Source organism: Oncorhynchus mykiss, chromosome 28 (genome assembly GCF_013265735.2).
Source record: "Oncorhynchus mykiss isolate Arlee chromosome 28, USDA_OmykA_1.1, whole genome shotgun sequence".
NCBI lineage: Eukaryota > Metazoa > Chordata > Actinopteri > Salmoniformes > Salmonidae > Oncorhynchus > Oncorhynchus mykiss.
The window spans coordinates 33,049,585-33,075,634 of record NC_048592.1 but is presented as its reverse complement, the minus strand read 5'-3'; the positions used below and the strand labels follow the sequence as shown (position 1 = coordinate 33,075,634).

At 43.3% G+C, this 26,050-nt stretch overlaps 1 protein-coding gene across 1 annotated transcript; it reads right to left on the bottom strand.

The window, feature by feature from the left end:
- Positions 1-5,227: 5,227 nt before the first annotated feature.
- Positions 5,228-25,023, bottom strand: LOC110509024 (BMP/retinoic acid-inducible neural-specific protein 3). Its single transcript, XM_021589965.2, has 8 exons — positions 24,423-25,023; positions 23,733-24,024; positions 19,687-19,877; positions 17,292-17,503; positions 12,046-12,151; positions 11,423-11,659; positions 8,120-8,342; positions 5,228-6,662 (listed from the first exon to the last, which is right to left on the bottom strand). The coding sequence occupies exons 2-8, from the start codon at positions 23,984-23,986 to the stop codon at positions 5,501-5,503; spliced, it is 2,385 nt and encodes a 794-aa protein (XP_021445640.2). The 5' UTR covers positions 23,987-24,024; positions 24,423-25,023; the 3' UTR covers positions 5,228-5,500.
- Between the last annotated feature and the right edge of the window lie 1,027 nt (positions 25,024-26,050).

Genomic DNA, 26,050 nt, shown 5'->3' with positions numbered 1-26,050 from the left:
ACACACACACACACACACACACACACACACACACACACACACACACACACACACACACACACACACACACACACACACACACACACACACACACACACACACACACACGCACACACAGAGAAATCAGTGCCATGGACAGCCACATTATATTTAGGAACATTGATTGGACTAAATTGTTTTTGGTATCTTTACATTTCTTTTCACTGTTTTAAAATAAGCAAATATAGCCTTGCTGATTTGATGATGTTTAAATGTTTAAGTTGAAATTGTGCTGGAATAGTGGAGGCAGTGCTCCTGTTGTCTTTGTGCTGACTTGCGGTAACTAAGTGGTTCTAAATCAGTAGTTGTGTAGTAAACTGTCGAAAACATTAACTTGCTTGACCGTGCTGCAAGTCGTGTAACTGTTTGTTAATGCAATTTTTGCTTTGTGGACTTCACTGGTACAGATGTTGCTCTCTGGTTTTGTGAGTAAACAAATGTAGTTGAATTTATTCTGCCACTGCGTGACTGTTGTCTTTTTGTTGTCAGGGCGTTATTGTATATCACGGTGGCGTATGAACAAATGGGTTATAGAGCAAACAACGCAATTATTACAACATAGGCTGTAATATGGCTTTTTAACTGGCTTGGCTTGGCTTCCTCAGTGATATTACCCACGCACCGCTACTGCCCATTAGCTGTTGCCAAGGCAGCAGCTACTCTTGCTGGGGGCAAAATAGGTTGTTACTGCTCTATTCCTGTAAGTGGATCCATTTTGCTCACATTTCCTATTTTCACACTATTGTGAAACATATCCTACTGGCTCTGATAATTTATTTTTACTCTGTCACTTCTTTCCAGAAACGTTCCAGTGGTGGATGCCTAACTAGGCCAGCACAGTAGAGCTTGGCTCGGCTTCAACAGCAGTAGAGCTTGGCTCGGCTACAACAGCAGTAGAACTTGGCTTGGCTTCAACAGCAGTAGAACTTGGCTCAGCTTCAACAGCAGTAGAACTTGGCTCGGCTTCAACAGCAGTAGAACTTGGCTCGGCTTCAACAGCAGTAGAACTTGGCTCGGCTTCAACAGCAGTAGAGCTTGGCTCGGCTTCAACAGCAGTAGAGCTTGGCTCGGCTTCAACAGCACAGTAGAGCTTGGCTCGGCTTCAACAGCACAGTAGAGCTTGGCTCGGCTTCAACAGCAAAGTAGAGCTTGGCTCGTCTTCAACAGCAGTAGAGCTTGGCTCGGCTTCAACAGCAGTAGAGCTTGGCTCGGCTTCAACAGCTGTAGAACTTGGCTCGGCTTCAACAGCAGTAGAGCTTGGCTCGGCTTCAACAGCAGTAGAGCTTGGCTCGGCTTCAACAGCAGTAGAGCTTGGCTCGGCTTCAACAGCAGTAGAGCTTGGCTCGTCTTCAACAGCAGTAGAACTTGGCTCGGCTTCAACAGCAGTAGAGCTTGGCTCGGCTTCAACAGCAGTAGAGCTTGGCTCGGCTTCAACAGCAGTAGAACTTGGCTCGGCTTCAACAGCAGTAGAACTTGGCTCGGCTTCAACAGCAGTAGAGCTTGGCTCGGCTTCAACAGCAATAGAGCTTGGCTCGGCTTCAACAGCAGTATAGCTTGGCTCGGCTTCAACAGCAGTAGAGCTTGGCTCGTCTTCAACAGCAGTAGAGCTTGGCTCGGCTTCAACAGCAGTAGAACTTGGCTCGTCTTCAACAGCAGTAGAGCTTGGCTCGGCTTCAACAGCAGTAGAGCTTGGCTCGGCTTCAACAGCAGTAGAGCTTGGCTCGGCTTCAACAGCAGTAGAGCTTGGCTCGGCTTCAACAGCAGTAGAGCTTGGCTCGGCTTCAACAGCAGTAGAGCTTGGCTCAGCTTCAACAGCAGTAGAGCTTGGCTCGGCTTCAACAGCAGTAGAGCTTGGCTCGGCTTCAACAGCAGTAGAGCTTGGCTCGGCTTCAACAGCAGTAGAGCTTGGCTCAACTTCAACAGCAGTAGAGCTTGGCTCGGCTTCAACAGCAGTAGAGCTTGGCTCGTCTTCAACAGCAGTAGAGCTTGGCTCGGCTTCAACAGCAGTAGAGCTTGGCTCGGCTTCAACAGCAGTAGAGCTTGGCTCGTCTTCAACAGCAGTAGAGCTTGGCTCGGCTTCAACAGCAGTAGAGCTTGGCTCGGCTTCAACAGCAGTAGAGCTTGGCTCGGCTTCAACAGCAGTAGAGCTTGGCTCGGCTTCAACAGCAGTAGAGCTTGGCTCGGCTTCAACAGCAGTAGAGCTTGGCTCGGCTTCAACAGCAGTAGAGCTTGGCTCGTCTTCAACAGCAGTAGAGCTTGGCTCGGCTTCAACAGCAGTAGAGCTTGGCTCGGCTTCAACAGCAGTAGAGCTTGGCTCGGCTTCAACAGCAGTAGAACTTGGCTCGTCTTCAACAGCAGTAGAGCTTGGCTCGGCTTCAACAGCAGTAGAACTTGGCTCGGCTTCAACAGCAGTAGAGCTTGGCTCGGCTTCAACAGCAGTAGAGCTTGGCTCGGCTTCAACAGCAGTAGAGCTTGGCTCGGCTTCAACAGCAGTAGAGCTTGGCTCGTCTTCAACAGCAGTAGAGCTTGGCTCGGCTTCAACAGCAGTAGAGCTTGGCTCGGCTTCAACAGCAGTAGATCTTGGCTCGGCTTCAACAGCAGTAGAACTTGGCTCGTCTTCAACAGCAGTAGAGCTTGGCTCGTCTTCAACAGCAGTAGAACTTGGCTCGTCTTCAACAGCAGTAGAGCTTGGCTCGTCTTCAACAGCAGTAGAGCTTGGCTCGGCTTCAACAGCAGTAGAACTTGGCTCGGCTTCAACAGCAGTAGAGCTTGGCTCGGCTTCAACAGCAGTAGAGCTTGGCTCGGCTTCAACAGCAGTAGAACTTGGCTCGGCTTCAACAGCAGTAGAGCTTGGCTCGGCTTCAACAGCAGTAGAACTTGGCTCGGCTTCAACAGCAGGGCTGTTTCATAAAGAGGAACGGCTGCTGTATGATGAATACCAAACACTCACAGATTTCCCTTTAGACTGTCTTGATGGACTGCCAGCTCATTGTGTTCTTCCTGTGGATTGTCAGCCATTATTTTAAATGCCTCTCCTGAGAGACTCGTCTCCATAAACTCTTGTCCTTCACCGCAGCCCGCCCTCCCCTCGCCAGACCACTTGTAAAACAAGCACATTATATTATTAGTCTTACTCATGTTTCCTCCGAGGCCCACTGCCCTGCCCAAAGCCTCAGCTAATCGCTCAGTGTGTGTATGTGTGTGTGTGTGTGTGTTTGATTGTGTGTGTGTGTGTTTAAAACCTATACATTAGCAGATATAGGCCTACATGTTGTGCAATCACACAATAAAGACCACGATTACAAAAAAATCTCAGTGGTCAACAATCCTTGGTAAGTAACGTATTGAAACACAAAACAGTGTAAAGATTAGTAATCAGGGACTTTTGCAACCCCACAATCAAGGACATTTTAAAGGGTTTGTTTGAGCACACTTGGGCCTTGTCACTGAGGAGTTTACTTCAGATGTCGATGTATGCTGCACATGCGTGACATCGCTGTTTGTTTACTCAGCCATGATTTTAATTACTTTACATTCCATTTAGATATGCAAATGCTTCTAGGACCTTTAAAAAAATTAAAATATTTGAAATCCAAACCTTACCTCACTGAAAAGGATTCAGTCTATCGAATTTGGAAATCCAATTTACTTACAAACTAAATGACTGCATTTAATAAATAAATAGGAAAATAATTTAGCCCATAACCGAATTTAAGAACAACGAGTGCGTCATTTGGTAGTGTTTTCAAGTTAATTGCTTATGTTTCTACCCACTTTCTCTTCCCCTTAAAGTTGGCGTTACATTAGAGGGAAGAGACGGGATGGATAACCACCCATCACTCCTTAACCCCAGGGGGGAACGTCTTACGAATCTAGATTAAGCGACGACAAGCCACTTCTGCAAGTGCTATCTAAGATGCAAGTCATACTCAAACAGCTGACACTGTAGTCTAGAGACAACAGTTCTTTTGGGAGTTCGGGTCTAATTTCACCCTTGGTCATTGAGCCTTCAATCAACTCCCTATTTGCTCTGTGAGCTAATTATCTCCGATAAAGGCCATTGATACCTAGCCTGTGTTTGATGCTGTGCATGTCTCTCTACCTCCCTCTCTCATCCATCACAGTGAGTGTGAATGGCAGCCAGAGACAGGGGGCGGAGGCTACTGTCCTCACTATACCCTTGGTAATATGTGCCAAGGCTGTTACAGAACGGAGACATTATGAGACACTGTGTTCTGCAGCTCCAGATGGGCAGTACTAACACAGCACATTTGCAGCACCTCGTTCTCCTTCCATTAGCAAATGACTTACATAGGTTTTTAGTAGGTGTGTGTTAGTATCAATCCAATAATCCACTGCAATAACACAGTGGTCATATACATTTGGAATAGATGCTGATTTGATACCTGTATAAAGCAGATCAAATCCTCTCTATCCAATAATAAATTGCAGCATTTTCTGTAAAAAGGGAAAAAGGGATGCATTTTTCCAGATCTTTCCAATGTACACTACCGGTCAAACATTTTAGAACACCTACTCATTCAAGCTTTTTACTTTATTCTACATTGTAGAAAAAATGCATATGGAATCATGTAGTAACCAAAAAAGTCTTAAACAAATCCAAATAAGTAACAGACACATCTCAACATCAACTGTTCTGAGCAGACTGTGTGAATCAGGCCTTCATGGTCACATTGCTGCAAAGAAACCACTACTAAAGGACACCAATAAGAAGAAGAGACATACTTGGGCCAAGATACAATGGACATTAGACCGGTGGAAATCTGCCCTTTGGTCTGCAGTCCAAATTGGAGATTTTTGGTTCCAACCGCCGTTGGATACGCGGTACGCCATCCCATCTGGTTTGACTTAGTGGGACTATCATTTGTTTTTCAACAGGACAATGACCCAAAACACACCTCCAGGCTGTGTGAGGGATTTTTTTACCAAGAAGGAGAGTGATGGAGTGCTGCATCAGATGACCTGGCCTCCACAATCCCCCAACCTCAACCAAATTGAGATGGTTTGGGATGAGTTGGTCCGCAGAGTGAAGGAAAAGCTGCCAACAAGTGCTCAGCATATGTGGGAACTCCTTCAAGACTTCAAGCATTCCAGGTGAAGCTGGTTGAGAGAATGCCAAGAGTGTGCAAAGCTGTCATCAAGGCAAATACTTTTTTGTTTACTACATGAGTCCATATGTGTTATTTCAAAGTTTTGGTGTCTTCACTATTATTCTACAATGTAGAAAATAATAAAAAGTAAAGAAAAACTCTTGAATGAGTAGGTGTGTCCAAACTTTTGACCGGTATTGATAAAAACATCAAATTTAATGACACTTATATACAATTAAAGCCATGAACGGCAAACACCAACACAAACAGATATAGGCTATGGGGCTGACATTGTATCTGATTGGGTTAATACAAAAAACATCACATTGGCCCCGCCCACCTGCCCATTATTAACTACATAGCTTGGTTGCCTCGTACTCCACAAAGTTTGGTTGTCTAGCACTGAAAGCCTGTAGAGAAGCCAGTATTCTGGTCACTTCTGAACTGGACAGTTTCAGTCTTTGACGGAGCAGACACGAGAACAGGTCCATAGGCTGAGCCCCTGGAGGGGAGAGGCGGTTGACCCTATAGCGGACCTCTACCAGCTGCAGCAGGGCTGAGTCCTGGGATCCCTGGGTGTACGGGTAGTCCAACTGCAGGATTAGGTCCTGGATTGCGTCTGGGTCAAAGTGCATGCTGTATCCAAACAGCTGCATGCTGTTGATCTTCATGTAGCCCATGTTCTGGGATGAATACGCCTCCACAGGTTCCACGGCGCCCTCTGGTGGTTCAAAGTACGCTCTACTAGCGTTTCTGTGTCCCCCAACCCACGAGCCTGGCCCGGAATCCCTAATGCGGCTCCTCAGGTAGAAATGGACGGTCTCGAAAAAGCTCTTCCACCGGTTGCCCAGTGTCAAGGTCCAGTTGTAGCAGTCCAGGGGGATATCCAGCTTGGTCCGCTCCCAGTCGGGGTAGCCGTGCTGGCCGATGGGCATGGTCCAGCTCTCCGAGTGGCTGCCCCCGAACGGGTTGACGAACACGGACAGCGCAGGCTCCAACGTGCTGTTCTTGGTCAGGCACACCTGGAGCGACACCCCCAGCAGCATGTGCACGCGGTTGGACTTGTAGCGGTTGCTCTTCAGCGTCAGCAGCATCCTCTTCCGCCACGATGGGTCGAACCAGGCATTGAGGCGCACATCGCTGCTGACGAAGATGGCGTGCAGGGCAATGCGCGAGTCGCGGCGCTGGAGTAGGTAGCGCAGCTCCAAGTCCTGAAGGTCGCGGTCGCTCTCCAAACCCAGGTAAGGATCCGTGGGGTCAGGTACGGCGGGTCGGCAGAGCCCCTGGCCTAGAAAGAAGCCCGGGTTGCAGCTGGAGCAGCGGGTGCGGTTCTCGGGGGAACAAGACGCACAGCGGGGGCCTTCTCCCACAGAGCAGGGGACGGGGCCCTGGCAGGAAGAGTGGTGGTAGGGGCAGGAACAGCTCCTGGTCTGCTCAGAGTACACGCCGATGTGGTCGTTCTCACTGCAGTACAGGAGGGACAGGATGTAGCTCAGCCAGTAGCGAAGGGGTCTGAGGACAGAGGACAGAACATACTGTAGGTGAACATACCTTTGTTAGTCAATTAACGTTTTCTTTTTGTTTTCTGTCTTTGAAATATGTTAAAAACATCTCATCAGACACAATAGGATTCAATACTGCACATTCACAGCAACAATATCTGTCAATTAAGTAGGATAGGCAGAGCAGAAGCCCCATCTCTGCACTTGCAGGCTCAGCTGCTGGAATGCAAGCTAAATCAGACCAAAATGGAAATCTTCCCCTGGAGTAGGCAGGTGGGTGCTGACAGAGAGCCAACCACACACACACACACACACACACACACACACACACACACACACACACACACACACACACACACACACACACACACACACACACACACTTTTTTTGTTCAATGTATGAATATTGAATACTAACCACCCAGTACAATTACAGAGCAAATAAACTATGCATAAAGCATTTCATAGGATCACATGCGGAAAAAATGGACCAGTTAAATAATTGGGAACCTCCATCAAATCCCCCTTTATGACCAGAAGGGTGTGATAAAGCAGTGTAATTGGATTGAGGATTGTGGAAGCAGAGTGTTTGGCAGTAGTACTGAAGGATTTTGTAATGTAGTTAATTTTTTCCAAAGAATGGCCATCAAAACAGAGAGGTCAGGAGAGAGGAGACCAGCACCGGGAAGTTATGCTGAAAGGAAAGCCTCTCTGGAAGACTGGAGTAACTAATAACAGCTAGACCAGGTTGCATTACATAGGGCTGAACCGGGAGCTAGAGGACTACTCGTGTCGGGTTCTGTTGGACCCGTTAAGAACTCCGCCAAGCGCCACAGTAGTCACAGTGCGCTTGGCAGCACTGTATTTGTATAGATACAGATATATAGTATTTGTACAGATACAGTACAAGAGATAGAACAAACATGATCTGGGACCGGGCTATCTTGCCAGCCTTGTAAGACAGCACAAACGGATCTGGGACCAGGCTAACCAACTAATAATTGGAATGTTGTTCAGACTGTAGTTTTAACTGTTAATGAAAACAGAGTGAAAGTGGTAACTTCAGCAGAGGCATAAGATAAAGAGGACCTCACCGTTTGAATGCCAAAATGTTTGTTATTGGTACTCTTTTCTGAGTGTGGATGTGTGACACAATCTGAAGACTTATTGTGGCCTAGTGAGTAGGTACTTCATCTTTTATTGAGCCCAGTGGTCTTAGATACACTTTGGATAACAAAAGTTAAAACAGTACTAATTGCATTGCAATTAGCAACTGCCAGTTGTCCAGCTATCCTCAACTCTGGTTTTCCGAGGTGAGACTCAATTTAGTCTGTCAGCCCTTCTTGTCTCCTAAAACTACTCTTTTTTTGTGTGTTTCTTTCTAGCACAGTGCATAAATAATTTGCATAATTCCAAGACAAAGGAAGTTTGGGGGAAACCTCGGGTTAATGAAACAATAGTCTATACCTCTCCCTGTGCAGCACAATTCTGGGTTGATGGCGGCATCTCTTAATGAGGCTGAAGAGCTTGTTAGCGGTGTGGCGCGCTTTGTCGAGAAGCAGGCCTCTCATGGTCTCCAGCTGCCTGTAGCGCTGGAGAAGACCCCCATCCGTCCTCCAAAAGTGTTCCACGACAGATTTGTTCACCGCGTACTGGGTTGGCAGCCTTCCGACGAAGCTTTGGAACTCCTCTAAAATAGTAAACCAAGAGTAAAAAAAATAAATAAACATGAATAAGTCAAGTTTTGTTCTGGCGGGGAGCCACGTGAGCCATTGGGGAATAATTACAACGTGTGACAGTGTGTCTGTTCTCATTGTTTTTGTCTGTCCCAGAAATGTAAACAAACCCAAATATAAATAAACAACGTGTTCAGAGATACTGGTTCAGATTGTTTCTTCTCAGCTTACTAGAGTGCATAACTGTTATTTCAAGAGGCATCATATTTGATTAACAACCTGTCTGTAGTGTGCACCATTGAATGGTTTAGTCACTAATTGGTCATTTATCAGATGGTACGAGATGGTGGTTGAAGTGGGTGCAAACATACACTTCCAGCTTTCGAAGCAAGGCCATGTATATTGCCATGGTAACCTATTACATCAAGAGTGTTGGGCCAGTAACTGAAAGGTCGCTGGTTTAAATCCCCAAGTGGATAAATCCTGCCCTTGAGCACAGAAGTTAAACCCGGGCGCTGATTAAGGCAGCCCCTTGCATCTCTCTGATTCAGAGTTTATTTTTATTATATTTAACTAGGCAAGTCAGTTAAGAACAAATTCTTACTTACAATGATGGCCTACCCTGGCCAAACCCACCCCTAACCCGGAGGACACTGGGCCAATTGTGCACCGCACTATAGGACTCCTGATCACAGCCAGTTGTGATACAGCCCAGGATCAAACCAGGGTCTGTAGTGACGTCTCTAGAACTGAGATGCAGTGCCTTAGACCCCTGCGCCACTCGGGTTGAATGGGTTCCATTCTGCGACTCACTATGTTTCCCCTATTTCAAAAGTGTTTTCAAGAAGTGAGAAATCCCACGAGACACTTTTATTATGCGACTTCAGTAAGGTTTTTAATCTAGTATACTCCCTTCTGTCATGACGTTGCCCTGGGGGTAGGTTTATGACAGTCATAAATACCTCTCCCCCCCTTTTTCCTCTCTCTACCCTACTGATGTGACATTTGAAAATCCTTTGGTTAACATAGAGATTCTGGGAACATCAGAAGGTGGGGGGAAATGAACTATATTCTGGTAATCCGAACAATTGAACATATGCGGTGGTACTTGATGAATATGATGTCAGTTCGGTTGTCATCTGAGACATTCTCATCAATGATAGGATGACATAAACTCTACAGTGGAAAGTCTACACATCAGAGTTATCGGATTCACATGGAATTGTTGTTCAATTTAAATGTTTGAATATAAAATTATTGGTGAAAAGATTAAACGTAATTTTAGCTTCCAAATGAGATATTTGGGTTTTCTTAAGGTTAGGGCTCTGCTCAATCAGTGGCCCGCCCCTGTGAAGAGACATGGGTTATAAAACTTTTCAAACACACCCTTCTCGCTCCACTATATAAAGCCTTGACGAAAATGTAACCTCCTGTTCCGAGGATGTGAGGACGACGGTCCATACGTTAACAGGACTAACATGTTATCTGTTCTGAGGATGTGAGGACGACGGTCCATATGTTAACAGGACTAACATGTTATCTGTTCCGAGGATGTGAGGACGACGGTCCGATGTCAGAATGGTTCAGATAATAACTACAGAACGAAGCCAACCTCAGCATGAGCTTTGGTTGCGAATTGTATGAACATTGAACTCTTATTCACTACAGAAGTGATACCTCCTAGCCATTGAGTTAGTAACAGCAGCTGCAAACGTGGGCTAGGAAAGAACAGACAGAGTATTCCGTCTACCACACAACGACGTTACTACAACGTGTCCAATTTACCACCAGAGACATTCTTCAAAGGACTCGGTTGGGCAACACGGCCTTCCATCTACCACCAACCTACCGAAGCGCAGCTCAGAGTAAATATTTATTGCATTTTCCTTTTCCAAATGGGCGGTAATTTAGAATGCATAAGATACTGTATTTACGATAGAGACATCGCTTCTCCCTTTGTTCCTCAGTCTTCCCGCTCCTTCACTCTAACCCAGACCCTTTACTTTGTGTAACCAGCTGTCATATCTGTTCCCTCCGCTAGGGACGTTTTCCTTCATGATATAATTTGTAATCAAGGTATGATTTATTCTGTGTATATGTAATTCTGTGTGATTAGTTAGGTGTTTAGTAAATAAATACTTAAACCCAATTTTGTATTGCTGATTCAACTTGTTAGTCATGGTTCGTGAAGCCACTTTAAACAATGCTACCTTATATAATGTTACTTACCCTAAATTATTCATCTCATATGCATACGTATGTACTCTATATCATCGACTGTATCCTTATGTAATACATGTATCACTAGCCACTTTAAACTATGCCACTTTGTTTACATACTCATCTCATTTGTACATACTGTACTCGATACCATCTACTGTATCTTGCCTATGCTGCTCTGTACCATCACTCATTCATATATCCTTGTGTACATATTCTTTATCCCCTTACACTGTGTACAAGACAGTCGTTTTGGAATTGTTAGTTAGATTACTTGTTATTACTGCATTGTCGGAACTAGAAGCACAAGCATTTCGCTACACTCGCATTAACATCTGCTAACCATGTGTATGTGACAAATAAAATGTGATTTGATTTGATTTGATTTGATTTGAAGATAACCAAGAATTTACAACTTTCAGATGAGACTGAAATAAGGTGACGATTAACATTGACTGCTACTGATGTAAAATATTACTAGGTCTTTAAGAGTTTATTGGGAAGATAACTGCTCTATAAATATAATTTTTTGGTGCCCCGACTTTCTAGTTAATTTCATTTACATGATTAGCTCAATCAGGTAATATTAATTACAGAGAAAGGATTTTATAGAATAGCATGTCATATCACTTAATCCGGCATAGCCAAACACACGACACTTCCCCACCGTATCTCTGAACAATACTTTTTATCATTCTCACATATGGAAGCTTATTGAATGCCTGAATACCTTACTCTCTAAATTCTACACTAAATTATTGCAAGTTAAAAAACAAGCTGGCTAAAGCAGAAATATCCTGCCACCCAGGCTGCTCAATTGTTGCTCATGACAGGTCATTGAACTGTTGCATGTTCAACTATCTCCAGTAAACACCTGATTCCTCAAACTCCTCGTTGGCCAGTGTCCAGGCATCTCTGAGGCGGAGCAGGTTGTTCTCCAGGGCCTGGAGGTCCGTCTGTGGACAGTTGCACTGTGGGAAGTCCGGGCTACACTGGCACCAGCAGTCACTGGCCCTGCACACAAACTGGCCCTCCGAGTTGCAGCCGATGTAGCTGAGGGCTGCCTGGACGAAGCGGCTCCGCAGGTACGCTGGCAGAATGACCTGGAGTCCTGGGGAGGCCAGAGAGGCGTGGGTGAGTATTTTGGGGTGTATAAGAAGGCAAAACAAACAGACACTGCTGCTAAATTGCTTTTGAAGATCCTACTTCAGAAACCAAATACAACTAAGTCATCCAGGGATTTGATAAAGATCCTCGCAGGTTAGCGTTGAGAACCAATTAGATTCCAGATAGGAACTACTGTGTCTTTGCTGCATTGAACCTCCCGAAGAATGCATTCCATGTTGAGCTGTAGTGAGTTACCGTAAACTATTCCCTCTACACTGCTGGGAATACATATATTAATGTTAATCATGAAAGGCACATCTGGCTCTTTGATGTTCATTCAGAGTGATATACCTGTTGAAGTTTTGTCTTCAGTTCTAGTTTCAGGCATACCTTGTAATTGGATCTTGTTTTCTGGACTGTGGACCAGTACTGAGCTGACAGAGTCAAGGTTATCATAGTTACTGCATCCAAGGGGGCCTGTCCTGGTTTCAGTCACCTGGGGAGGTAAGGAAACTAATTAATGTTGAAAGTTCATTCATTTTCTGATGTTTTGTTTTATGCCTCAAACATCAGAGAATGAACTAGAAAAATATTCAGTGGAAATTAATGAATAGTCTGTGTGTTCTGGTAGGCTATCATAAAGGAAGGACAGAGAGTGAAAAAGATAATCATCTCCAATGTTAAATCATATCGACTCCATTAATCTTATTCGGGGTATTGAATAATTGAAACCACAATGAAAATTGTCCCAGCGTCATCCGTTTTATGCCGGGTTATGCCGTCATTGTAAATAAGAATTCACTCTTAATTGACTTGCCTAGTTAAATAAAATAAAGCATATTTTGAAATAGCATACATTTAGTTGGCGAGTTATTGTACAATGGTGGTGGAGAATTCATAATTAATTAACTTTAATTCCTGCCCAATCACCAATATTGCAGGGTGATCATGCAAATCAGTGTTCCTCAATGCGGGTCACTCACAACTGATTACAGTTTCTTTTTCGTAATTTTATATATATATATATATACATATATATTTTTTTTAGGGAGTAGATCTGCTTAATACTACAGATAGATTGTAGCTTCCCATCAATGTAATTGTCTGCATAATTTCCAATCCCCCATATACTGATTACAGTGTCTTACGTCAACCATTCTGTAGCATGATCAAACATGATGTAGAGCAGGCCTGGACAACTCCAGTCCTCGGGGGCCTGATTGGTGTCACACTTTGGCCCCTAGACCCAGCTAACACCTCTGACTCCAATAATCAACTAATCATGATCTTCAGTTTAGAATGTAATTAGTTTAATCAGCTGTGTTTGTCAGGGGGGGGGGGGGGGGGGGTGACACCACTCGGGTCCTGCGAGGACTGGTGTTGCCCGTCCCTAATGTAGATGAAGGGAATCACGACACGGCTTGAGATGAATCATAATCAAACCTCTAGATTTATGCCTCAGTAACAGTTCTTATTTCATATTTCCTCCATAATCTCCAGCATATGTGTTTTAATGAAGGCCTATGTGCAGCTGGCAGTGCTGAACACCCCTCAACACCTATTCAAAACCTTTTCTTGACCAATTGACACTCGGCTCACTCCACAAAATGGCTGACAAAGGTGGTTAGCTTGGACGTAAATTAATAGAAAGATATGGGCCGATATATCATCTTGATGAATAATTAACTATACTGTAGGAAGGCACTTTCAGTCAGGTGGCCACTTCTCCTCATCAATATCAGGTATGCCTGTGTAACCGATGTGAAAGAGCTAGCTAGTTAGCGGTAGTGCGCGCTAATAGCGTTCCAATCGGTGACGTCACTCGCTTTGAGACCTTGAAGTAGTGGTTCCCCTTGCTCTGCAAGGGCCGCGGCTTTTGTGGAGCGATGGGTAACGATGCTTCGTGGGTGTCAGTTGTTGATGTGTGCAGAGGGTCCCTGGTTTGAGCCCAGGTTGGGGCGAGGGGAGGGACGGAAGCTATACTGTTACACCTGCCACATTGAGAAATTAACCTATTTTAATATCCATGTCAGAAGATTGAATGGAGTATTGGGGTACTGTAGTATGTGGAGCAACACTACAACACTACTAGCGTCTCTCTTGATTATCACATACTAACACCTGCTATTGGTGAGAGAGCACCAATCTACAGCAGTGGTTCCCGAGCTTTTTATAGTCCCGTACACTTTCCTTTTCAAACATTCAACCTCCAGCTGCACCTCCTCTAGCACCAGGGTCGGCGCACTCTCAAATGTTGTTTTTAGCCATCACACACACTATACGATACATTTATTAAACATAAGAATGAGTGTGACTTTGTCACAACCCGGCTGACAAAGAGCTCTTATAGGACCAGGGCACAAATAATAATATACTAATAATCAATAATTATTGCTCTTTATCTTTATCTTACATATAAAACCTTATTTGTTCATCAAATAACTCACCACAGTTTAATGAGAAGGCTGTGCTTGAAGGGATGCATATAACTCTGCAATGTTGGGTTGCATTGGAGAGTGTCTCAGTCTTAAATAATTTTCCACACACAGTCTGTACTTAGTTTTCATGCTAGTGAGGGCCGAGAACCCACTCTCACATGGGTACGTACAGTGAGGGAAAAAACGATTTGATCCCCTGCTGATTTTGTACGTTTGCCAACTGACAAAGAAATGATCAGTCTATAAATTAAATGGTAGGTTTATTTGAACAGTGAGAGACAGAATAACAACAACAAAAATCCAGAAAAACGCATGTCAAAAATGTTATCAATTGATTTGCATTTTAATGAGGGAAATAAGTATTGACCTCTCTGCAAAACATGACTTAGTACTTGGTGGCAAAACCCTTGTTGGCAATCACAGAGGTCAGACGTTTCTTGTTCATCTCAGGAGGGATTTTGTCCCACTCCTCTTTGCAGATCTTCTCCAAGTCATTAAGGTTTTGAGGCTGACGTTTGGCAACTCGAGCCTTCAGCTCCCTCCACAGATTTTCTATGAGATTATGGTCTGGAGACTGGCTAGGCCACTCCAGGACCTTATTGTGCTTTTTCTTGAGCCACTCCTTTGTTACCTTGGCCATGTGTTTTGGGTCATTGTCATGCTGGAATACCCATCCATGACCCATTTTCAATGCCCTGGCTGAGGGAAGGAGGTTCTCACCCAAGATTTGACGGTACATGACCCCGTCCATCGTCCCTTTAATGCGGTGAAGTTGTCCTGTCCCCTTAGCAGAAAAACACCCCCAAAGCATAATGTTTCCAGCTCCATGTTTGACAGTGGGGATGGTGTTCTTGGGGTCATAGGCAGCATTCCTCCGCCTCCAAACACGGCGAGTTGAGTTGATGCCAAAGAGCGCCATTTTGGTCTCATCTGACCACAGCACTTTCACCCAGTTGTCCTCTGAATCATTCAGATGTTCATTGGCAAACTTCAGACGGGCATGTATATGTGCTTTCTTGAGCAGGGAGACCTTGCGGGCGCTGCAGGATTTCAGTCCTTCACGGCGTAGTGTGTTACCAATTGTTTTCTTGGTGACTATGGTCCCAGCTACCTTGAGATCATTGACAAGATCCTCCCATGTAGTTCTGGGCTGATTCCTCACCGTTCTCATGATCATTGCAACTCCACGAGGTGAGATCTTGCATGGAGCCCCAGGCAGAGGGAGATTGACAGTTCTTTTGTGTTTCTTCCATTTGCGAATAATCGCACCAACTGTTGTCACCTTCTCACCGAGCTGCTTGGCGATGGTCTTGTAGCCCATTCCAGCCTTGTGTAGGTCTAAAATCTTGTCCCTGACATCCTTGGAGAGCTCTTTGGTCTTGGCCATGGTGGAGCATTTGGAATCTGATTGATTGATTGCTTCTGTGGACAGGTGTCTTTTAATCAGGTAACCAGCTGAAATTAGGAGCACTCCCTTTAAGAGTGTCCTCCTAATCTCAGCTCGTTACCTGTATAAAAGACACCTGGGAGCCAGAAATCTTATTGATTGAGAGGGGGTCAAATGCTTATTTCCCTCATTAAAATGAAAATCAATTTATAGCATTTTTGACATGCGTTTTTCTGGATTGTTTAGTTGTTATTCTGTCTCTCACTGTTCAAATAAACCTACCATTAAAATGATAGACTGATCATTTCTTTGTCAGTGGGCAAACGTACAAAATCAGCAGCGGATCAAATACTTTTCCCCCTCACTGTAGCTGCAAAGGGCATCAGTGTCTTAACAGTGCGATTTGCCAAGGCAGGATACTCTGAGCGCAGCCCTATCCAGAAATCTGTCAGTGGCTTCTGAATAAATGACATTTTCACAGAACCGCTTGCTGCAATTTTGATGAGGCACTCTTGTAACTGGAGGCAGGGCATGAAAGGGATAACAAATTCAGTTGTTTGTGTCGTCCGTTTTGGGAAAGTATCTGCGTAATTGCGCATCCAGCTCACTCAGGTGCTTCGCTATATCACATTTGGCATTGTCCGTAAGCTTGAGTTCATTTGCACACAAAAAATTATACAATGATGGAAAGACCTGTGGGTTGTCCTTGTTAATGCAGACAGAGAAGAGCTCCAACTTCTTAATCATAGCCTCAATTTTGTCTCGCACATTGAATATAGTTGCAAAGAGTCCCTGTAATCCTGGATTCAGATAATTCAGGCTAAAAAAAACATCACCCAGATAGGCCAGTCGTGTGAGAAACTCGTCATCATGCAAGTGGTCAGACAAGTGAAAATTATGGTCAGTAAAGAAAATTTTAAGCTCATTTCTCAATTCAGAAAAATGTGTCAATACTTTGCCCCTTGATAACCAGCGCACTTCTGTATGTTGTAAAAGCGTTACATGGTCGCTGCCCATATGATTGCATATTGCAGAAAATACAGGAGAGTTCAGGGGCCTTGCTTTAACTAAGTTTACCATTTTCACTGTAGTGTCCAAAATGTCAGGCATTCCCTTGGCAACAAGAGCCTCTTGGTGGATGCTGCAGTGTACCCAAGTGGCGTCGGGAGCAACTGCTTACACCCGCATTACCAAATGTATAGCCCCGTTGGAAAATCTAAATGTACTGTTTGAAAATGTGAATCACATATTTATTTGGGGTACCTCCGACAGCAATGCATTGCAGTTTTGGAATAGACGGCCTACAGTAAATACTTTTTATGTAGATATTCTATATATATATATATATATAACCCTGTTCATCTGTCTACATCGCCCTTGATATATAATTGGAACACATATGGGTACAGTCTGATGTAAGTCACATGTCATTCTTATGACTTGAAACATGTTAAATCTCAGCAGATTTTCATTTTGAGATAAAAAGGACTCATATCTGATACACTATGCAACAACGCTTACTTACTGAATCGGCACAGCGAGAGTCTGACAATAAGGAAAAATCTAAAATCAAAACAACACATCAACATGCTACACTGTGAATATTTGACATAAATAAAATGGCAACATTAAATGCAACAGTAACCTATCCACTTGCCTCCCCCACAGAAAAAAAATCTAAAGAAAACATAGCAAAGTCCTTGCAGCAGCTGCATTGGTTTAACACAGTTTGACCTCCTATAGTAACCTATATTGGCATCTAACTTCCCCTCTGTATGCCCAGAGGCAAAGGGCAGTCAGGGGTCTCTTACCCTGATGGCGGTGGAGGCGATCTGGAGGTGGTGGAGACGGCGCAAGGTGTTCTCCCTGTCGGTGAAGTAGGAGGCAGCCAGCTGGTGAAGGGCCTCCAGGGTCACCACCCCAGCCCCCGTATTGTTGTGGCTGCTGCCCTCAGCTCCAGCCCCTGGTTCTGGGCCTCGGCTCAGCTTCCGCTTATCCACAAATATCGTCAAGGACTCCTCCCCTGATTACAGGAAATTAGGAAAGGGGAGACCATTAACTGAGCCAGAGATGCTCAGTGATCTCATGATCAATGGTGATCATCTCCCGTCTCTTCTTTAGAGAGGTTCCAATTATTCATTGACTGTGATGAAGAAAGATAATGAGCAGAACATGTGATGTATGTTTAATCTCACCCCAATACAGCAACCATACTGAACTGAGTTCCCTGTTTTAATACAGTTGAAGTCGGAAGTTTAGATACACTTAAAACTCGTTTTTCAACCACTCCACACATTTCTTGGTAACAAATTATAGTTTGGGCAAGTCGGTTAGGACTGCTTCTTTGTGCATGACACAAGTAATTTTCCCAACAATTCTTTACAGACAGATTATTTCACTTATTTCACTGTATGACAATTCCCGTGGGTCAGAAGTTTACATACACAAAGTTGACTGTGCCTTTAAACAGCTTGGAAAATTCCAGAAAACGATATCATGGCTTTGGAAGCTTCTGATAGGCTAATTGACATAATTTGAGTCAATTGGAGGTGTACCTGCGGATGTATTTCAAGGCATACGTCAAAACTCGGTGCCTCTTTGCTTGACATCATGGGAAAATCAAAAGAAACCAGCCAAGACCTTGTAGACCTCCCCAAGTCTGTTTCATCCTTGGGAGCAATTTCCAAATGCCTGAAGGTACCACGTTCATCTGTATAAACAATAGTATGCAGGTATAAACACCATGGGACCACGCAGCCGTCGTAACCCTCAGGAAAGAGAAGCGTTCTGTCTCCTAGAGATGAACATACTTTGGTGCGAAAAGTGCAAATCAATCACTGAACAACAGCAAAGGACCTTGTGAAGATGCCGGAGGAAACGGGTACAAAAGTATCTATATCCACAGTAAAACAAGTCCTATATCGACATAACCTGAAAGGCTGCTCAGCAAGGAAGAAGCCACTGCTCCAAAACCGCCATAAAAAAGCCAGACTACAGATTGCAACTGCGTATGGGGACAAAGATCGTAATTTTTGGAGAAATGTCCTCCAGTCTGATGAAACTAAAATAAAACTGTTTGGCCATAATGACCATTGTCATGTTTGGAGGAAAAAGGGGGAGGCTTGCAAGCCAAAGAACACCATCCCAAACGTGAAGCACGGGGGTGGAAGCATCATGTTGTGGGGGTGCTTTGCTGCAGGAGGGACTGGTGCACTTCACAAAATAGATGGCATCATGAGGGAAGAAAATTATGTGGATATACTGAAGCAACATCTCAAGACATCAGCCAGGAAGTTAAAGCTTGGTCACAAATGGATCTTCCAAATGGACAATGACCCCAAGGATACTTCCAAAGTTGTGGCAAAATGGCTTAAGGACAACAAAGTTAAGGTATTGGAGTTGCCATAACAAAGCCCTGACCTCAATCCCATCGAAAATGTGTGGGCAGAACTGAAAAAGTGTATGCAAGCAAGGAGGCCTACAAACCTGACTCAGTTACACCAGCTCTGTCAGGAGGAATGGGCCAAAATTCACCCAACTTATTATGGGAAGCTTGTGGAAGGCTACCCAAAACATTTGACCCAAGTTAAGCAATTTAATGGCAATCCTACCAACAAAGTGTATGTAAACTTCTTACCCACTGGGAATGTGATGTAAGAAATAAAAGCTGAAATAAATCATTATCTCTACTATTATTCTGACATTTTAGATTCTTAAAATAAAGTGGTGATCCTAACTGACCTAAGATAGGGAATTTTTACTCTGATTATGTCAGGAATTGTGAAAAACTGAGTTGAAATGTATTTGGCTAAGGTGTATGTAAACTTCCGACTTTAACTGTGTGTGTGTGTATATATATATATATATATATATATATATATATATACAGTAGCTTTTTAAGCACATAAGATACAGTATAATACATAAATTCCAACCTGTATAATTTCCACATTACTTATGTTACTAAAAATATACCCCTTATGCAGAAGTATCTGCTGTAGCTAAGTTATTGAATGTAAAGCATTATTCAGACACTAGGAATGTTTTCCCATTGTCTGAGTCATACATTACATTCAGTAACAGATTTAACATTTTAAAAGTTATATGAAATTCCCTCTTGAAAAACCCACTTCTAAGGAGTCTAAGGAGTCCTGCTGTGATGCGGGTAAAGTAGGAACCAACGCTCGGAGCCTCTGTTTACTGTACCTCCAAGAGTGGCGGACAGCAGGAGGTGAGTCCCGTACTTCTTGATAATGGTCTCAGTGATCCTGCGGAGGGTGGGCCGCCGCCCCAACTGCCTGACTGTGCGCATGAAGTCAGGGTCAAGGGGCGGAGCCAGGCCGCTGCCGCCCCGCCTCTCCACCGCCAGGCTGTTGACTTTCCACCGGCCGAACTCCCTGAAAACACACTTCATTAATTACTTGATTGAGTTCTTGGTTCGTGGAGAGATTTTTCAGTTTGTGAAATTGTCACAAACTTAACAGGCTGTTGAGAACATTTATTTGAATGTAATTGTAGAATGTGAAAACCTACATTTAACACAAACAAACCCCAATGCAGACAGACACAACATTTACAGACAGACACAGGCAGAAACTCTCACATATAGCTAATACATCCAGACGGTACGGAATTTTCCCTGGAGGAGCTGTGAGCATACTGCAGATATTTTCTCCTAAAGCCTTCTTATGTTGGCACGCAACTTGAGGGAGGGCAAAGGAAAGTGTCGAATGACTTCAGATTGGCTGGAATTTGCTCTGACAGACATTGCCACTGGCTAATAAACCGTGGGTCACTCTGCCAACACATATGTTCACAGGTCTGTGAGACTGTATGACCTTGTCTTACAATTGTCTTTGTTGGTGCTCTTTTGCCTTGTTTCATTGTAGCTTCGATCTTGCTGAAGAAAGGAAACCTCCGTTTCACAATGCCTTTGTTAGGTGACCACAGTACAATAGTGCTACTGTAGCATGATAGTCTTTATGAGAGGGTCCAATGCAGCACTAGGCATAATAAGTATTATAAATTGTCAATGTGACCATGAAACCACTGACCCTCTATGCCAGATCACCCATTAACCAGTGTAATGTCCCTATAAGTAGAAAAAAAAGTGAAATCTAGAACCTAAAATTGTTGTTTTGGTTCCAGGTAGAACCCTTTTGAGTACCATGTAGAACTCTTTACGCAGAGGGTTCTACATAGATCAACCAAACGTTCTACCCTCTAACCAAAAATGATTCTATTTGAACCCAAAAATGGTTCTGATATGGGGACAGCTGAATAACCCTTCTGGAACCATTTTTTCTAAGAGTGTATGGGTAACCATGAATCACAGCTAATCCTGAACCATATTTGAATGACCATGAATCATTCTATGACTGTGAGCCATTTAGAGCAAAATGAGAACTTCTGCTTTGGAGCCTTTCAGGAAATTAGAACCTCTGCCTTGGAGCCTTTCAGGAAACCATAGAAATGCTTTAACTATAAGCACTTGAGGTGTCCATAGCTAACAAAATATATTCATAATGTGATCTCACAAAGCCCTTGTGATTCACCATTAGCCTACTGTTTGTGGTGACCATTAGCTGCTTCGTACACAGTGTACTGACACGTGTCACATCGAGCTCAAGTGTTGCATACACAGTCACGTCCCATCTGGGGACCTGCAAGCGAAAGTGTTCTAATACACTAGTCTCTCTCCAGTCTCTACAGTCAAGAGTCCTACTGCCCCAATATTTCACACACTGCCTTCTTGTCTCTTCTCGTGGGAGGCAATCAAATCACTGCCACGAGAAACGATCGGCAGAGAAATAATTGAGGAATCAGGCCAGTGTAGAGGGTGTAATTACAGCCAATCATCCTAAAGAGAGACAGACTGCAGTGCCTCTCCGGGTGTCACTTGATGGCCTCTATAGATCACACCCTGGCATTAGCCTGCAGGCTTATTCACCAGTGAACACTTATGGATGGGATGCAGGCATGCTACGCTAACGCTACACTGGTGGATAATAGTCTGACAGCTTCCTGTTCAAGACCCGGGGCTCATGTGCAATCAAATACGGAGAAACGGGAAGGTCCTCCGGGGACCATGGAGAACAGGTCGAGAGGAAAGATGGACACCAGCGGTTTGTCAGTCTAATCATTTGTAACTGTAGGGGATCCGATGTTAATCCACATGGTTACGTTGCTAGGACCCATATTCCAATCCAAACAGAGGACGTTTCAAAGTGGGGGCATCATATCAGTTGAAAAGATTCCCCATGTTGCTTTTGCTCCCTTCTAGAGAGAGAATTCAAATCAGTAGAGGCTGTTCAGAGAGACATATTTTTGTGAAGACTTCTCAAAGCCAGTAGAAATCCTCCTTTATCTGGCTTACCACAAGGGGGAGAACAAGTATTGAGTCATAGCGGAACAGCAGGACCATATTTAGGAATGTCATTATATTGTGGCACAAGGCCAGCATCATCCTATACTTTCAACGGCTCATTGGAAGTTTGAGTAGCACACTTCATTTTCAAAAGAACTCCCACCTTCCATTTATTCTAAACCATTTAGCAATGTTTCAGGCAATACTCTGCCATTTTCTAAAGCAGTCTGTCTATATCCTCTCTGGTACAGGGCATTAACCAGGGTGCGTGTGTTCCACCAATGTCACAAGCAAAGTGTAACACATTCCATTCACACTAGTTCTGAAAACAACATACCCATCAATGTGAATTGTGGTGGACATCCAGTCTATGTTTACTTACAACGTATGTGTTGACGCCACAAGCTTTCATGGATTTGCATGTATGCTATTTAGACACCGTGCCTACATCAGTCAGTGAACGCAATATCAGGACTGAACTGAATTATAACATATATAAGAGTGTCCTTTAAAAAACAGTAACAACGACAGTGTTGTATGTAAAAGCACTGCTACAAAATAATAATATGCCGAGAGTTGATAACGACACGCTGTAGGAGTGAAGTGTTGTTCAGAGAGGGGAATGTGCCACAGAATAGTCTCACTTGCTTGCAAGTAGGGTTGCAAAGGGAGGGTATACTATTGGAATCTTTCGAAGTTTACCAGTAAACTGCCAGACTTTTGTTAGCTTTTAAGGTTTTGGGGAATTTTGTAAGATCTAGTAACCTTTTATGGGAACTTCATATTATCACAGGTGTCTGTAATTATCTCTGGTATAATTATCTCTGGTCCTCTGTGTGGCCTTATCACATCTAAAATATATACAAAAAGTAAAATAAGATTATTTGACAATATAAAATATTAATGACAAAACGGTAAAACATTATGCCAAATATGAACCATCAATTGGTTGTTTTATTATGAGGGTTTCAGCATGAAATATCCTTTATATATTTTGGGGGGAAATGTTTTTTAATATGTCAACATGTCTTTGTTGTAAATGTTTCCAAACTGGTGGCAGTTGCGAAAAAAAAGTCAATTGTTAGAGTCAATTGTTAAGTTGCAGAGTTATTTGAAAATAATGCCTACGTTGATTAGATGCTTTTTACATGAATTAGGCTATTTTCTCTTGAACCATATGGTCTAACCACTAGAAAATAATGGACAATATGTACACCTATATAACAAAGTAATACCATAGGAATAATCTATTTAAAGTTATTCTAGTATAAATTACCATAGATTACCTGTTAATTAAAACATTTACAGAAGATTCTGGTAAATTTTATGAAATTACCGGTAGCTTTGCAACCCTAGTTGTGAGGCTGTCTCTCTATCTCCCTATATTTGTGTGTGTGTGTGTGTGTGTGTGTGTGTGTGTGTGTGTGTGTGTGTGTGTGTGTGTGTGTGTGAGAGAGAGAGTGTGTGAGAGTGAGCGAGAGTGAGAGAGAGAGAGAGAGAGAGAGAGAGAGAGAGGGAGAGAGAGAGAGAGAGAGAGAGATTTGTGACACGTTGCCACAAGAAAAGGGCAACTAGTGAAGAACAAACAACATTGTAAATACAACCTATATTTATGTTTATTTATTTTCCCTTTTGTACTTATCTATTTGCACATCATTACAACACTGTATATAGACATAATTACATTTTAAATGTCTTTATTATTTTGAAACTTTTGTAAGTGTAATGTATACTGTCAATTTTTTATTGATTATTTCATTTTTGTTCATTATCTATTTCACTTGCTTTGGCAATCTTTGGCAGTTTCCCATGCCAATAAAGCCCCTTAAATTGAAATTGTGGTAAAGGTGGTGGGGGGGGGCTACTAAAGAGAGAAAAAGGTCACCTGAACATCTTGTATCTGGTAGTGTAGCCCTGCTGGTGTCTCTCCACCGACTCAGTGAAATCCAAAGAGTGGTGGAAGGGCCCTTTGTCCGACAGCAACCAGCCCATGGGCCCAGCGGTACCACCATCATCACTGGATCCGGCAGCAGCCGCAACAACCCAAGTCCCGGTCCAGCAGCAGCACAGGCTCAGAGCGAGCCCCTCCCATAGGAGCAGCACAGACAGTCGTCTAAGACCGATACCCTGGCAGCTCATGCTTCACCCAACGACTCCTCATCCTCTCCAAACGTTGCCTGTGTCCAGGGGTAACAAACCATATGGGGGAATTTGCGAATCATGGAATGTTGATTTCATTGCAAAATGTGACAAGCTTACCTTACCCATGAGCAAAATACGTTGAAAATACGTATTTCTTTGGTTGAAAAGACGTTAAAAATATGTATTGTTAACCAACTTCGCTCATTGGGTAAGTACTATACTGTATGTAATAATACTACACTGAGACGTTTTAAATATTAAAATACAACATAGAAATGGATAGCTGTTATAAAAGTCAATAACAGATTGTAATAAATAAGTAGGCTACATAAATAAACATTATAATTCCTATGCAATTTGTTGTGCATGTTCACGTCATATTAACTGGCGCATGCAACATTTGAATAGTCAAATATTATGCCTGCATCCTTACCTGATTTTTAAAAATAGTATAAAGACCAATTATGTCTGATGCGTCAGTGAGATCCCGCGGTTGCACGAGCCCTAATAAAAAATATGTATTTTCATGCTCTTTGGTCATAATATGAAATTAATTCATAAAGTGTCCGTGTAAGAAGTGGCGCAAGGCTTAAATATATATTTTAAAAAATGATAACGTTTATTTTCCTCACAAAACTTATTGTTCACAGGAAAGGACACCACTGTACATTCTGGAGCATAGAAATCCAAACATTATTGGGAAAACTCCTCTGTAGATTGCAGGTGGATCTTACATTTACCCCGCGCAACAACTTCAGCTCCAAAACAGACGGAAAGAACTCTGGGCGTAAAAATAACGGTCAATAATTCCCAAGTTGGACACGCGTTTATTCAACTTCCTTATTTTAGTTGAACATTTGCTGACTTAATTTGCAACCCCTTCAATTACTGCATCGGGTGTACAAGTAGCCTAATAGTTCGTTATCGGAGTTCATTTTCCTCTGCTCAGGCAGTTGCAGCCTCCCGGTTCCAGCATTAGTTGTGCGTTTGAATGAGAGAAGGGCTGGCACGGAATGGAGGGGGGAAGCAGATGTTTTTTTATGCACACGTAAAGCTCCGTTTTTTGACAAATGAAACATTGTGTGCACAATGCACGTTGATGTATTTCATTTCGAGTTTGATGATTGTCAGCGCAACTGTTGGGTTGAAAACGGGCAGAAGGTAGCCGAGTGGTTTAGAGCGTTGGGACTCTTACCGAAAGGTCCCTGGTTCAAATCCCCGAGCCGACTAGGTGAGCAATCTGTTGATGTTCCCTTTGAGCATGGTACTTAACCATAATTCCTCCTGTAAATCACTCTGGATAAGAGTGGCTGCTAAAATGATGATGGGTTATAAATGTGTTATAGAATCTTTGGTGAATAGATGGGAAATAGATTTTTTATATATATAGATATTAGTGTAATATACTTGCATATAATCAATGAGGGGTGGCAGGTAGCTTAGTGGTTAGAGCGTTGGGCCAGTAACCGAAAGGTTGCTAGATAAAATCCCTGAGCTGACAAGGTAAAAATCTGTTGTTCTGCCCCTGAACAAGGCAGTTAACCCACTGTTCCTAGGTCGTCGCTGTAAATAAGAATTTGTTCTTAACTGACTTACCTAGTTAAATGAGAAATGGCCAGGTAGGATGTCGTCCAACTAGTTAAATGAGAAATGGCCAGGTATTTATGGATGTCGTCCAACTAGTTAAATGAGAAATGGCCAGGTAGAATGTCGTCCAACTAGTTAAATGAGAAATGGCCAGGTATTTATGGATGTCGTCCAACTACTTAAATGAGAAATGGCCAGGTATTTATGGATGTCGTCCAACTAGTTAAATGAGAAATGGCCAGGTATTTATGGATGTCGTCCAACTAGTTAAATGAGAAATGGCCAGGTAGGATGTCGTCCAACTAGTTAAATGAGAAATGGCCAGGTAGAATGTCGTCCAACTAGTTAAATGAGAAATGGCCAGGTAGGATGTCGTCCAACTACTTAAATGAGAAATGGCCAGGTAGAATGTCATCCAACTAGTACGGTAGGCAGCCTACCAAAACAATAACTACTATGACAACAGACTTGGTT

Bases quoted from the DNA above. Each gene is read 5' to 3' on its own strand.
- LOC110509024 (XM_021589965.2), bottom strand. From the start codon at position 23,986: ATGAGCTGCCAGGGTATCGGTCTTAGACGACTGTCTGTGCTGCTCCTA. The intron at 17,504-19,686 runs GTACAGTAAACA...TCCTGTAATCAG, and splicing joins GCTGTCCGCCACTCTTGGAG to GGGAGGAGTCCTTGACGATA. The intron at 6,663-8,119 runs GTATAGACTATT...CTCTGTCCTCAG, and splicing joins ATTGTGCTGCACAGGGAGAG to ACCCCTTCGCTACTGGCTGA.